Source organism: Calypte anna, chromosome 5A, assembly GCF_003957555.1.
Source record: "Calypte anna isolate BGI_N300 chromosome 5A, bCalAnn1_v1.p, whole genome shotgun sequence".
Lineage (NCBI taxonomy): Eukaryota > Metazoa > Chordata > Aves > Apodiformes > Trochilidae > Calypte > Calypte anna.
In genome coordinates this window covers 2,928,945-2,944,449 of record NC_044251.1, presented here as the reverse complement: position 1 = coordinate 2,944,449, position 15,505 = coordinate 2,928,945, and the positions used below count along the sequence as shown (strand labels likewise).

General features: G+C 41.7%; 1 protein-coding gene across 1 annotated transcript in view; it reads right to left on the bottom strand.

The window, feature by feature from the left end:
• Positions 1-15,505, bottom strand: part of LOC103534355 (cytosolic phospholipase A2 epsilon) — a 38,925-nt gene that overhangs the window by 18,632 nt on the left and 4,788 nt on the right. Inside the window, exons 2-7 of the mRNA XM_030451658.1 lie at positions 10,113-10,185; positions 4,017-4,153; positions 3,402-3,533; positions 2,300-2,340; positions 981-1,023; positions 64-121 (exon numbers count right to left, since the gene is read on the bottom strand). Coding sequence (XP_030307518.1) covers positions 64-121; positions 981-1,023; positions 2,300-2,340; positions 3,402-3,533; positions 4,017-4,153; positions 10,113-10,140 — 439 coding nt within the window. The 5' untranslated portion in view covers positions 10,141-10,185. The remainder of the gene's footprint in view (positions 1-63; positions 122-980; positions 1,024-2,299; positions 2,341-3,401; positions 3,534-4,016; positions 4,154-10,112; positions 10,186-15,505) is intronic.

Sequence of the window (15,505 nt, the reverse complement as noted above, 5' to 3'; positions counted from 1 at the left end):
GGGCATCCTCTCACCAGTAAGCATGTCATTATTGGTAAATACACAGCAAAGAAATAACTTTACTTGATTTTTGCTGCATCTTCTCTGCCACTTCAACTTCCAAACAGCAAAGTTCACGACACTGTAAAAGACAAAGAACACAGATCTGTGAGTGAGATGGTCACATCCCAACTTGATTACAAAGAACTGAATCACTCAGCCTTGGAACATGTCTAGTTACCTGAAGTATCAAATTCCCTGGCATTTCTGGGCTTTTGCCCATTATTGACTAAGAAGCAGGAAAAGCTTTGGAAGGACATGTAGAGCATCCTCTGGTGACAATGACACAGGATTGGGCACAGCAAGAGGAGAAGAGAAAGGAAGGAAATCAGGACCATTTTCAGGATAGCAGCATAGATACAAAGGGTTAAACTTGGAGAAACATAAATAACAGAGAGGTCAAGACTCAGTAGCAGAAAAGGTTTTCTGAAGGAGAAGTGCTGTTAACTTTTGGGTTTGTTTTTATCTTTTATTTTTGTTTTATTGGGGTTGTTTGTTTGTTTTCTTGGGGTTTTTTTTGTTTGTTTGATTGATTTTATGGCACTCACTCTTTCACATAATGCAATTACAAGAGTTCAATAATCAGTGATGAGCTTACCCACTAGGCATGGCTCATCTCCCACAGGGGTAAAAGGGCTGAGCAGGTTATTAGTAAGTTGCTTCTCAGTCTTTTTGCTACTGTGCTTTGATAGAATACCAGTACCAGAGGAAAGCTCTGTATGTCTGTGTGTGCTTGGCTGTGTGGTGTATCAAAATAATGGGAAATAATGGGATATCAACAATTAATAGGGTAATAAAATATACTATTCTCAAAGCATCTAAATAGGAAAGAGGGGAGAAAGAGGAAAAACTGGCCTATTGGCTTCTCCAATCCCCTCCCTCTCTTCCCCTTTATATTAAGGAAACACTTAAAGAGAATTTATTGAAAAAAAGATACATACCACCAGTACTCCATTGGTAGCAATTGCTTCATCAGGACCAGGACTGGGAAATAAAATGAAAAACAAAACATATATTTTTTAGATCAAACAAATGCCCACTTATTTTTGCCCAGGACTTTGCTCTTTCTCCCCATTTAGAAGAACAGTGACCAGAGGGTCCCCAGCAGGTTCAAGTTGCATGATTCCTTGGACTGAGCACTGCTCCCAGGGGACTTGCCTCTGTACCAAAGCTAAGCAATGTGTATCATGGCTACTTTTTTGCAGAGCAATCTCATGCTCATCTAAAATGGAATCTGAGGTTAGGCAGCCAAATTTTTCTCCTTACATGTAAAATATGTGTATTTCAGAGGTAACATGTCAATATGCCAGCATATCCCCATTGGGAAGCCCAGTTCTGTGTACTTGTTGGAATGCAAATACAATCAAAGGGGCACAGAACAGTGGGTACCAACTACATGGGAGAAAAAAGAAGAAAAAAAAGGCTTTTCAGCTCATTCAGGTGAAGTCAGGAGATGGTGAAAAGTGACTTGAATTCTGGTCTTGGCTCCTCACTAGGCCTGACCTTAGGCTGGTCACTTTATTTATTTACCTTGTGGCAAAAAAACCCCCCACTGATTCAAATGGACCACAGGCTGACCACACAGAAGGAAAATCCCTGCATTAGAGCTTCCAACACATTTTCATTGTGCTGGCCACACATATCAATATCAAATATCAAATATCAAATATTTGATCAATATCAAAATATCAAAAAGACCAAATATCAATATCAATATCAAAAGACCAAAACAGTGCTGCAAGGGAAAACTGAAGGCACTGGAAAAGTGAAGGCACTGGAAAACTGGAAAGGCTTCCAACACATTTTCATTGTGCTGGCCAGAGAGAAAATAGAAATATCAGAAGACCAAAACAGTGCTGCAGGGGAAAACTGAAGGCACTGGAGAACTGACCAGGATGGTTCAACATTAGGAGTCTGTCCAGTGATCAACCTGAGACAGGCATGGAAAGATTGATAGACATGGATACACACACAAGCACACTCACATACCCTCAGAAAGGCTTCTGAAATATCACCAGGCAGACAAATCTGATATTGTGGACAGCAGATAAAATGTTGGAGGGTGCATCTTTGAAAACAACTAAACTACAGAACAAACTGACTGGAAGGATTAGCTGGGTGTCTGAAGATGGCAGTGATGATGATGTAGAAGACTGGCAATTTTCTACAGAAACCCCACAAATCTTGACTTCTAACACTATTTCTTTGTTTAAGCATGGAATGCTTTGTGCCTTTTAGAAATAATCTGCATTTCACTTACGCAGCCTCCAGTTTGAATTCAACCTCTAGCTCCTCCTTGGCCTGAAAGCAACAAGAAATTAAATGAATTAGTTACATAATACTTCATCCATTGTCTAAATACAGGTCCCTGGTATGCAATATTGAAGTAGTTGCTTGCAGTGCACAACCTGTGATAAACACTTCAGACTGGAAGGTCTGAGACAATATTTCAAATCAGATAGCATCCATCCTCTTTCCTCACTTCCTTCTTCAAGTTATCATCAAAACAATCTGTAATTTTGTCTCTTAGTGGGAAGTTGCTCCAGAAAGACAATTTGCAACTTGCTTTGTCACCTGAATTCTGCCTTTTTTTTCTCCTAATTCTTCCTAGCACTGTCCTGCCATGACTTACTGTCTTTCCTATTAACTTTAAAGATACTTTGGACCCATTGCTTTAGCACAGTAAACAGAGAATGTTATTACTAAGTGATTCAGAGTTACAGCTTTGCAGTCCTCTGCAAAGCAGTGTTGATATGGATGTGCTGGTTGTGAGTGGCCTAGTTTGGGTACCAGAAGCAATCTGCCTATGGCAGCAACAAGTTGCATGTGAGATACTTCACAGATCTCATCCATAAATCTCCAAGGGGATTAAGGCTGTTTTTCCCATTTTAGAGACTGAAAATTGAGAAAATGAGTAAATCAGTCACTCAGGGCTCCAAAATCACACTAGTTTTGACACTTGTGTCAGCAGTCTCAGCCTCAGGTGACATAGAACTGCAGAGGACAGTGTTGGGGATACACATAGGGGCAACTTCAGCTTTGGGGAAGGGCACAGTGGCTGTGAATTACATGGGGGAAAAAATGTACAGATTACTGACCATGCAACAAGCCTTGGTGTCTCTGAGATAGCTCACAATCAGATCCCTCCTTCAGTAATTTATAAAAGTACTAGAAGGAGGGTCTCAGGCTCTCAAATCCAGATTTCTATGCCACATTTCTTTTTCTTGTATTTTGGATACCAGTTCCTGTACCCATTACTGGGATAAGTCAGCCAGGGTGAATTTAGAAAGCTCACCCCAAGATTTTGAGAGTGTTGTATAACTATCCACTGGTTTCTTACTTGCTTTACTTTTTGCTCTCACCTCTGGGCTGGGCTTAAAATACAAGATCACTGTTCTTTCAATTGGAAGTTTAGCAACATCAAAGAGTGTACAGAGGAGATGGTCATCTGGAGTAGCAAAATCCTCATCATACACTGTCAACTCCAGCACATTCTGAAAAAAAGAAAATAAAAGGGGAGAAGTAGTTTTTATAGTTTCTACAGCCTGGATATCATTAGCTCTCAGGAAGGAGGAGTGTTGGGGATGTGCTTGAGAAGCAAAGGGGATAAATTAGTAATCATCCCCCTCTGGAAAAACATGTAAATCAGATATTCATTCTTTCCTAGTTCAGTTTAAGTGTTTTAACATGAGAAATGCATCAGCTATGCCTACACAACAGCTCAGTTAACTCTCAGAATCCGTACCCATCTTACACTGAATTATATGTGACTCTAGTTATCCTAAAGCCTCAATACCAAGTTCAGATTCTGGCCCTCCTAAACAGCACCATCTAACTCAGTCATCTCTGATGTGAAACAATCTGAACAGTCATGTTCTATCCCTTCAACAATTCCTGGCCATAGTTCAGAAGATATCTAGGACCCCCCAAAGACAAGATATTCAGACTGCTTCAAGCAGAGAGCTTTGGCTCCTTACCTTCACCTGACTCTGGATCCTGAAGTAGAAGGTTTCATTCCACACTGGGTTGTTTGAGTTTCTCACTGTTTTAGTGCGGGACCTTTCAGAGGTGGCAGTTGGCAGCCACAAGGAGACGTAGCAGTCAGCCTGGCTCACTGGGGAGGGAAAGAGGGAAAACAATTTCATGTGGCAAAGCCAGTGGTGCTGGATGTCACTGGAGAAGTTACTACATGGTCATAGAATCATAGAATTGGCTGGGTTGGAAGGGACCTCAGAGATCATCAAGTCCAACCCTTGATCCACTCCCACTGCAGTTCCCAGCCCATGGCACTGAGTGCCACATCCAGGCTCTTTTGAAATATCTCCAGACACGGAGAATCCACTACTTCCCTGGGCAGCCCATTCCAGTGTCTGATCACCCTCTCCAGAAAGAAATTCTTTCTAATATCCAACCTAAACCTCCCCTGGCACAACTTAAGACCCTGCCCTCTTGTCTTGCTGAGAGTTGCCTGGGAAAAGAGCCCAACCCCCCCCTGGCTCCAACCTCCTTTCAGGGAGTTGTAGAGAGTGATGAGGTCTCCCCTGAGCCTCCTCTTCTCCAGGCTGAACATCCACAGTTCCCTCAGCCTCTCCTCATAAGATCTGTGCTCGAGTCCTTTCACCAGCCTAGTGGCCACTTTTGGACCTGCTCCAGGACCTCGATATCCTTCCTAAACTGAGGGGCCCAGAGGGTCCCAACGACCAATAGGATTTATTTAAAGGAAGAAATGCCTGAAGTAGTGTAACTCTTTTCAAGGTGTCCTTCTGAGAGGGAAAAAGCATGGACCATAAGATGACCTAGAACATGAGGTGGTTTCTATTCTTCCTTGTGTGCATTACAAACAACAGTAATGCTGTATAGAAAAGGAGGGGATGAGAATTGCCTCTCTCAGTCAGCCACTTGCTTCGGTTTCTCAACCAAGAAGCTTTCCTGTGCTCCTGCATGCATGCACACACTACCCTTCAGCTCCTGTCTGTTGAGAGGGGCCTGGCTGCTTCCTCCACCTTTTGAGAACAGCTGCAATAGTTTTTTATCTCTGCCTTGCCTTCAGTGATTTTCTTGGTGAGCGTTTGTGAAAGCAGCTGGTGAACTGCCCCTATTGTAGGAGCCAGCAGAGGCTTCCTCCAGAAGGAGCTCCTTGAATTAGATCTTTGATCTTGACTAATTGCCACCTCCAGGCAGACAGAGACATGCCAAGGCTCTCTCCAGAAATACACCAAGAGAACATAAGCAAAGGATATTCCATTCCATTTCACAAAGGCACCTAAATTAAAATACATCTGAAATGGCTACAGCCAAAAATGTGATGCACTGTGTGATCTTGGAGGAAAGCAACTTTTCTTCACAGAGGTTATGAAAAATACTTCCGTGCCTTGAAACTCTCTCTTACACAGTTAAAAGTAAAATTATTAGATATCACATCATGCAAAATGTAACTAACTTTGAGAATGGATGTCCTTTGATATGGGCTTTTTGAGACAAGTGATGGCAGCAGTAAATGGAGGGGCCCTTCAGCATCTTATAAGGACTCTGTAGGTATATTAGGGGAACAAGAGCTTGTAAATCAGCTAACAGGGAAAGGCAAAAACTTGTCTGGCTTCAACAAGAGTTTTTTCTTGTCTTCTTTTCTTTCCTTCTCCACCAGATTTTTCCCTACAGCAATTGGCTTTGTCTCAAACTGGGTGGAGGCTACATTTTGTGGTTTTGAAAGTGTATTTGTTCAAAAAAGCTTGCTGCTTTTTCATCCAAGCCAGAATTAAAAAACTGAAATTCAGAAAAAAGGGCATAATGCAATCTGTTACCTCAACTGACACATTAGCTTCCTACTTTTTAATGTTATAATGTAGAAATAGAAAAGTCTTTTAGTTCTGTCAAGTTTTTCATAAAACCTTGTGGAGAAATCAACATATTCCTTCAGAGAAAAAAAACAACATTCCTCTGAAAAAGACTTTGGGAAACATTTAGTAAGAGGAAGGAAGGGAAGGGAAGGGAAGGAGGGAAGGGAAGGGAAGGAAGGGAAGGGAAGGAAGGGAAGGGAAGGGAAGGGAAGGGAAGGGAAGGGAAGGGAAGGGAAGGGAAGGGAAGGGAAGGGAAGGGAAGGGAAGGGAAGGGGAAGGGAAGGGAAGGGAAGGGAAGGAAGGGAAGGGAAGGGAAGGGAAGGGAAGGGAAGGGAAGGGAAGGGAAGGGAAGGAGGAAAGGAGAAAGGAGAAAGGAGAAAGGAGAAAGGAGAAAGGAGAAAGGAGAAAGGAGAAAGGAGAAAGGAGAAAGGAGAAAGGAGAAAGGAGAAAGGAGAAAGGAGAAAGGAGAAAGGAGAAAGGAGAAAGGAGAAAGGAGAAAGGAGAAAGGAGAAAGGAGAAAGGAGAAAGGAGAAAGGAGAAAGGAGAAAGGAGAAAGGAGAAAGGAGAAAGGAGAAAGGAGAAAGGAGAAAGGAGAAAGGAGAAAGGAGAAAGGAGAAAGGAAAAGAAACTAGTTGTCTGGTGTGGTATATTCTGCTTTAATTCACTTCCACCTTTCCACCACCATTATCTCTTTGCCTCCTTCCATGTACTTTCTTCCTGGGTTGAGGGGACACAGCGATTTTCCTTCCTTTCCCTCTTCCCCAGTAAAGTCCCAAATGGAAGGAAAAGGGTTGCTACATGCTGCCTTTCTGCTCAGTGTTCAAGATCACACATGGAAACAACAGAAAGTTACCCAGTAGAATCTGTTTCCCTCACACAGATGACTTTGCAGACCAATGACTCTGAGAGCTGATTCTTAGGGATGTCTTTTCACTTCAGATGTTTTATTTACATCCCACACCTCTTCACCTCCTGCTCTCCTCATACCCATATCCACATGGCATTAAGGCCTGGGTGACATATGATCTTTAACCATCTCCTTGGGTACAGATAAACAACAAGCAGCATCAAAAAACCTGTAATTTAAGAATGATGTGAAGGTCCTTGAATGGATCCAGAGGAGGGCAACAAAGCAGGTAAAAGTTGAAAAGGGATGTAAGACATGCATAGTGAGGAGTGACTGAGTACTTTGGGCTGGTCTAGTTTGGAGAGAAGGAGTTTTGAGAGGCTCTTCACAGCTTCTTTAGGAGTGGAAGTGGAGAGGGAGTTACTGAGTTTTTCTCCCTGATATCCAGTGATAGAACAAGGGGGAATGATTCAAAACTATGACAGGGGCTGTTTAGCCTGGACATTTGGAAGAATGTCTTCACCAAGAGGGTGGTCAAACCCTGGAACAGGATTCCTAGAGACGTAGCCAATGCCCTAAGCCCACCAGTGTGTAGGAGGCATTTGGCTAATGACCTTCACAAACACAATGTAACATGCGCAGCCCTGAGCCAGGCAGTTGGACTAGAAAATAATTGATGGTTCCTTCCAACTGAAATATTCTATTCTGCTAAGCTATTCCATTCCTAAACAGTGCAGAGATTATGAATTTTGCTGCAGGCTGCAAGGAGCCTGACTGCTAACCCTGAAACATTGGCTGCTCATTCCAAATGTCTTCCCAGGAGGGGCAGGTCGAGTCAGCCTGGCCAGTCTGGCTGCCATACACGTTTTGCCTTGCTTAGCTGCATCAGGATGCCCCTGAAGGAGGAACAAAATGTCTCATCTGCATCTTTTCCTTCTAAAATGTATAGACAGAGATGATTTAAGAAGGAGGTTCAAGGCTGCCCTCCTTCCATCTTAAGACACCAAGAACTTTCCAACATTTTCAGTCTGTGTGTTTCCATGAAGTATATCTGTCTTGGACTTGGTATTTTGGGAAAGTCTCATCTGAAGAGTTTAGATTTTTTTTCCAAGGTAGAAGAAAAAACATTACAAGTTTTCAAGTTAAAATATATTCTCTTAATTGCAAGGGTTAGACTTGATGATCTCAGAGGTCCCTTTCAACCTAGATGATTATATGATTCTATGAATAATTTCACTGTCAGATAATAGCCCTTTTACACCCTGCTCCAAAGCAGAAGAAACAAACTAATTCTAGAACAGTACTGCACATGTCCACCATGCATCCTTCAGACAACGATAGAATAAGGATCCCCTAAATCTGAGTTTCCACTGGGAATACCATGTTTAAGGACCCTTGCTAGACTTACACTCCATGAATAATTTCTATTTTGAACAGCTATATTTTAACATTCATGCATGCCTGGAACCATAGTTTATTTGTATATTAATTCCTTTAGTTTTAAACCTCTTGTTTCATAATCTTATTAGGTGCTCCTTCATTCTGGTACTGTGAGAAACAGTAAAAAACTACTCTTTATTCACCTTCTCCCTCTATTCCTTATTGTAGGGACAGCTTCTATGTTGGCATGAATAATTTCCCTTCCACTTTTAATACCTGTTGCCTATTCAGTTCCTCTGGATGTAAAATCTGGTTCAAATCTGTCATCATAGTTTGTGCCCTTCCATAGGTTCTTTTGTTACTCCTTTTCCTTCAGTGTCAGAGGCTTCTGCAGTGGATCTACAGAATAAATCCCCCTCATAGAACTCTATGAGCATTTTATTTGTCACAGAGATCAAATAATGCAGAAGTTTTAGTATTATGACTCAAAGTCTCTTAATTTCTTTTTTTAATTTGGAAAGTTCTATGCAGATAATAACACTTGGAAGAATTTTGAAATTGCAAAAATGGGTATTCATATATGTCTGGAGATCCTAGGAGTAATGATATTGTTTTTAAAATGTTTTAAAAGTAATTGTCTATGACTACTGCATGACATTAGGTTTATCATGGGAGATCAATGACTGTTGGCTGTTTGGCTGGCAAAGCACTCTGTTCTACTGATGTGATTCATCATTCTTGTATCTAAACTATACTTTGAGATACAAAGCATATCAAACATCCTTAATTACATGAGTAAATGCAGGCAAGCTAGTCAGCTGTGTATTTAATGTAAAATATTGCTTCAGTCTTGCTTGCACAATCTTTCTACAACCTAGTTATTTATGATTTTGTCTTGTTGCCTGAGAAGATCTCTGAGTCCTTGATGAAACCTTTCTGTGTTACTGCATCATCACATGTGTGCCACAGCCACGGACCAGAAGGGAGGTGCAGGTGCAGAGTGCCACCTAATGATATGACCTAAGATATGGCTAATATATCCCTCACTTGGAGTTGTGACACAGGGAAGTCCTCTGATATCATTTCCAGAAAAACAAGTGACAACCACAGGGATGTGGGATGGGAATGGTACCGCATGGTAAATCCAGATCTTTGCCTTTCATAACATCTTCCCTGGCTCTTCCTGTCCACGAGACTGTAGCACCAATTGCTGGCACTCACAGTGAAACAGGAAAATCAAGAAAGATGGCAAAGTTACGCCATTTCCCTTCCACTCTCACCCTTGAGCTAGTTTTGACATCCTTTCACTGGTGGTCATGTATTGAATCAATCCAAACAAACTGTTATTGGTGTGACATGCCCCTGCTCACTGTGCATGTGGGTAGTCCATGTTCTTCAACAAAACAGAACTATTTTCCTTTCCTGCTCCTCCACTTCCCACCACTTTCCTGCCATGTGACTCAACACACACTGTCACAAATGCAAGACTGCTTTATGAACGTTAGAAGGGACAAGGCATCCAGCTGTCAGTCAACACATTTTTGACAGTCATCTTGGGGTAATTAATAATGCAATTAGCCTGGTGGTAACGGGTTTAGAAAGTTTTTTCTTGCTCCTTTCTTCCATGTCAGAACCAAGACTGGGGGGATGAAAAAGTTTGCTCCTGACAGCCACTGTTCCTAAGGTGCTAAAATCCAATGGCAAAATTACCCCTCTCTTTTGAAAAACACAGATGTGGTCTTCTTCATCTACCTGTGTCAGAAAGTCTCCTTTCTTTTGGAGAAAGTATTTATCTTTAAAAACACATTAAAGTCTCACAACCAACCAGAAAGCAGAGGAATAACATTCAACAAAGCATCAGCCAGCAGCAAGGACTGACATGGTTTATAACAACTAGCTTACAGAAACACTGATTTACTTCAGAAAAACTTGGAAAAGATTGTAATCCATTTATAAAAGAAAATTTGTTGCCTATATCCTGAGATACCACTAAGACTGGAGACACTTACAGGCATCCACTCGCTGGAGATTTCTCATCCGGATGATCCTTACAGTCAGCAGGTAGCAGGGAGAGGATTCTATCTGGAGAAGAGCAGCACAAAATGGAGTATGAATAAGTCTTTGGTGGGAAAAAGCTTTAAATGTGCATAATAACCAAGTGCTACAAAACAATAATGCAACTGCATTGTTAATAGTGTTTGCATATACAAAAGAGTAATACAAGGTAAAAATTGTCAGCCTTCTTAGTAGTCTGCAGATGAAAATCTGCAACATAAGCTTCTGCTATGAAAATCCTGGTTTAACATTTTATGGATGTCACTGTCTTTTTGCTCTGTTACTCTTGAGAGTCTGGCTTGCTCACCACAGAAGAAAAGAAAGGGATAAATCCCTGTCAGCTGATGCTGTCTGTGAGACACTTGCAAAACCCCTTGTTCTGAAATTGTGGGGTTTAGCTCCACAACTCAGCTACAATAAGTTTCTTGAAGAGAGTAAATGCATTGGTGAGCATCATGGTGGAGCTGTCAAAATAGCAGCAGTCTTATTCAAAGTTACAACCAATCCCCTTAGTAACCAACCATGAGGTCCCCTTGCATTGAAAGGAGCACTGTGGAGAATATCTGTCCTTGCTGACTCACACAGGATAAACATTGCCCCTATACTCAGCCCTGGTAAGGCCGCACCTTGAGTACTGTGTTCAGTTTTGGGCCCCTCAGTTCAAGAAGGATATTGAGGTCCTTGAACAGGTCCAAAGGAGGGCAACCAAGCTGGTGAAGGGACTCGAACACAGATCCTATGAGGAGAGGCTGAGGGAGCTGGGGCTGTTCAGCCTGAGGAAGAGGAGGCTCAGGGGAGACCTCATTGCTCTCTACAACTACCTGAAAGGAGGTTGGAGCCAGGGGGGGGTTGGGCTCTTTTCCCAGGCAACTCTCAGCAAGACAAGAGGGCAGGGTCTTAAATTGTGCCGGGGGAAGTTCAGATTGGATATTAGAAAGAATTTTTTCACGGAAAGGGTGATCAGGCATTGGAACGGGCTGCCTGGGGAGGTGGTGGACTCTTCGTCCCTGGAGACATTTAAAAAGCGACTCGATATGGCACTCAGTGCCATGGTCTAGTGACTGTGGCGGTAGTTGATCAAGGGTTGGACTCGATGATCTCTGAGGTCCCTTCCAACCCAGCCTATTCTATGATTCTATGAGGGGGGTTTTTTCTTTCTGCTTAAAAACCAGATTTCTCTTTTTCTCCTTTACAGCTGTATGGGGAAAATAGTAACAATTATCTGAGGCTTTTTAAATCACAACAATGTGTTAAACCAATGGCTGTCAAATGTTTCCAGAGATAATAAAGAATTTGGTATGGATTTCCTCTGCGGGAAAATGAGGAACAGTAACCAAACTCCAAAAATACTTAAGATTCAAAGTGCTCAACTTTCATTGGTCCCTTTAAATGTCTCAGCCATAACCTTTTATAAAACATGCCTCCCCAGATTTTGTGACTGCAGGGACACCTTCCTATTTATTATTAAAGGATAATGTGATTTCCTTCTTCTAAGGAAGGTGATTTCCTGCTGGCCCATTCCATAGAACTCTCTCTGGCTCAGACCTATCTGCAAAAGGCAACTTTGACAAAGCCAATAAATAAATCAGCACTTCCTGTGGCTATGACATCCAGCCACTTCCTCACACTCCTAGAAACATTTCCACCTGCATAGGTGCTTAAAGCAGAGCCCTCCAAATCATTCTTTTTGACAACTGCTATTTTAATCAAATGATTTCCTCTCATTTAGGAGAATCCTTCTATTTATATAGCACCTCAGAGACTTCCTAGAATCACTATAAACACAGAGACAAAATAGATGTTAAGGAAGATAAGGAAAAGCTGGAAGACCCTGACTTAAAACAATATGTATAGTGTTGCCAATTTTAATTTTTTTTTTAGGATAACAGAGCAAAAAGGGACCAGGTTTTCCAATGGAAAGACAATCAGGCTTCCTTTGTCACAACAAACTACTTTTTCCATTTTCACTATGTTTAATATCTTCTCTCTCCTAGCACATCATGTTATGTTAACCTGTTTTCACTGAGATTTTGTGCTATCACCCCTCTTCTATGTGCCTCAAGGATTCTTTGTTTTCTTCCTTTTTTTAGTATTTATTCATTAAATTAATTGTCAGCTACCCATTCACCTTCTATTTCAGGAGTTCTCAAAGGAGACAAAGCCTAGCAGAAGATGCAAAATCTACAAACAACAACTGATGGAGGGGTATGGCCTCAGAGCTACCCCATGCAAGGACATTTCCAGAAGAGTAGAGCCTATGTTAATGCAGTTCTCCACCCAGTTAATGAACCCTTCTTCTAAGCTGGGTAATTAGCAAAGGTGGATCACCAGAGTCACATATTGAGAATGAGCTTGGGCACATCAGCATATGCCCTAGAAGGCAGAAACTCATTGTTCAGCAGGATCTGCATAAGCAGGGGGCAATTCTTGCAGCCATTTATCTCTGGAGATTGCATAAGGTGCTGCCAGCTCCTGGCCCAGCTCCAGCTCTGCTTCCGCAGGCAAATGGTGTTTCCTGAGTGAGAAACCATGGAGCCAGTGTTTGCAAAGCAGGCTGAGATTCTTAGATAGGAGTCCTTAAGGAAATGTGGAGGGCTGGGGGGTTTTAATGATTGTTACAGTTTCTGCCATCTGATCATTTGTCTCCCAGTTCCCATGCAATGACTTCCTAACGAGTAAGCCAGATTTCCCCAGCCTGCTTGGAGAAATTAGATCTCAGAGATGCAGGTTTCACAAAAAGACTTAAGTTTCACCCCCAAAAAATAAATTGGTGGCTTACACAGAAGCAACAGAAATCGGGACCTGTGCTTGCACTGCAGAAGAGGCATTTGCCACCACCCGGTCACCGGAGAAAGAGGCAGCAGCTGAGCATCACCATCACCCGGGCAGCCCGGTACCTGCCGGAGGGGGCAGCAGAAGTCACCCAGTGATTAGACCTCTCCAGTTCTGCTGCTCCCAGGAGGATTTGCTATTTTAATTAATTCCAGTAATGTACTAAACAAAAGAAATTTATTTACATAGCAACTGGGACAACCATAGCATGATGTACTAGGGTCTAGTTAAAGAAACAAAGAAAATAGCAGCTGTATAGGCATAAAGGAAAGATTAAAAGATCTGTTATTCTGTTTACTCAAGACCTGTTATGATCTCTAACAAACAAGCAAACAAAGCCAAAAAACAAACAGAACAAATAAATAAAGAGACAAAGAGCCTTCAGTGATGGAAGACCCAAAGCATTACCCTGCCCTGGGGCTAGCATGGACATGTTGTAGCTTTGCTTTTGATGAAATCAAGAGATTAAATCTAAAATTAAATTTAAGATATTAAATGCTTTCGATTAAATCATGATTGATGTAGTCAATCTGTGCCTGTTTCACTGGCTGTCAATCTATTGGCCTGTCTTCAGCTTGGTGCTTCCCAAGCTGTGCTCGTGTGTGTTTCATGGAACACAGCTGAGGATCTCACACTGCAATCACTGAGCACTATGTACACTGCTGGCTCCTCTGTTTCCAGGGAAGCAGAATTTTACCCAAATTTTCCAAACAACAGCTCCCTCAGTCACAGAGCAGAGCTCATAGTGTTACAGTTTATAGTAGAAATAAAATAATATTGGTTGTAAAATTTTAAAAGTGGACAAATTAAGAGTTAGAAGGGGCTCGGGTAGACTAAAACTCTGGAAATAAGTAACTAGTTAAGAATGAGCTAACCCTTACAAGAACAATGATCAAAGGAGAATAAGAAGTGTGTTGACCCCATCAGCAAAAACATTAATTAAAAGGAGAATAGTTAAGCAAACTGATGCCATATACCAAAGATCAAGATAAAATATTGTATCCAGGTGGTGGGCCAGGTGGTAATGACAGCTGAAATGGTAAACCATGCATTTACATTTTAAGAGATGACTATCTATTGTTATTTGTAAGATCTATGTGACTGTTTGTCTATTGTTATCTGCATGATCTATGTGACAGTTTGTGACTAAAATTTATGTAACTCTATACGTGGCCTGTAATGAAAAAAGTATAAAAGCTGAACCAAAAATGAGGGTCTTCGGAACCCTGACTTTGGACGCTAGTCCTCAGGCTTCCCGGGCCCTGAATAAAGCACCGCATAAACTGACTCTGTTGGTTTGTGTTTTGGTTACGGGCAACATAGTCCCTTCCACTTTTCCACCACTTCCCCTAAAGAAGTGGTAAGATTGTATAGACAGTACTTGGCACCAAGTTACTGCATTGGCAGAAGTAAAGGATTCCTCTGTCATGTGAACAAGTCCAACTTTCTCCCACTCAGGTGAGTAAGAATTTGAAAACAGAAATTTCTCTGGAGTGAGAACTCTGGGAATGCAGACTGCCTGCATTCCTGGCAGATTTGTGCTTTGGAAGGTCTATCCCAGGCCTCTTTAAAGTCACACTCATATTCAGATGTAGGTATGTGTGGCATGCATCCATCTGGAGAGAAGAGCTGCTGCAAATTACTCCACTGGTTCAGCTGTATAATACATCCTGTCAAATCACAAGTGGAGCAACAAAATGACAGTACTCCTTCATGAGGCCAGAGCACGGCTATTCCTCTGTACCTTTTTTTAATAGTGTTTCTCTCAATACCTTTCCTCAGCCCCTGTGATTTCTCATCTAACAGACCCTTCCAGCATTCTCTATTTCTAGCAGCATCTTCCCAGTTTGCAATATCAATGCTATGGATGTTCACCACTCCACCATGTCTACTGTACATTACTCCAGTCCTGCAATTCCACAGCAGAACAGTAGAAAGTATGCTGGGTCAAATCATATTTTGCTTTACTACAGATATTCAATCACTTAATTGAGTACTGTAGCTGCCCTCCCAAAATAAGAGAACAATCATCCAAGAACACTGATCTAGAGAGACGAATTTACTCATGAACCTACAAGGGCAGCCATCCCAGTCTTGGGTTTTGCACTTTTTAGATATTTCATTCTAAACAGTCTTAAACTAACAGAAAAATAATGCTGAGATCCTGAAATTTGTCTTCAGTATGTGATGAAATCTACCAAAAAGCAGCTGTCCTCCAAGCAGGTGCTTAGCTGTTGCTTTTCTAAAATAAATGTGGAATGCCTTCCATCAAGTCTTGTGAGTGGGAGGACTTTGTCATGCTAGAGGAAAAGTTGCAATGAGGAAGCAGAGGAAATTATGTGCCACAGTGTGCTGGTACCAATACCTATTTCAGTGCAACTGCATGATATTCCACAAACTATTCTGCAAAGGTCAGAAGAGATTTAAAAATACCTTTTCCAGTGGTTGAAAACAACCATTTTGACATAATAACCTGGAAAAAAAGTGTTATCGATGAAAACCATGAGAACTGCTT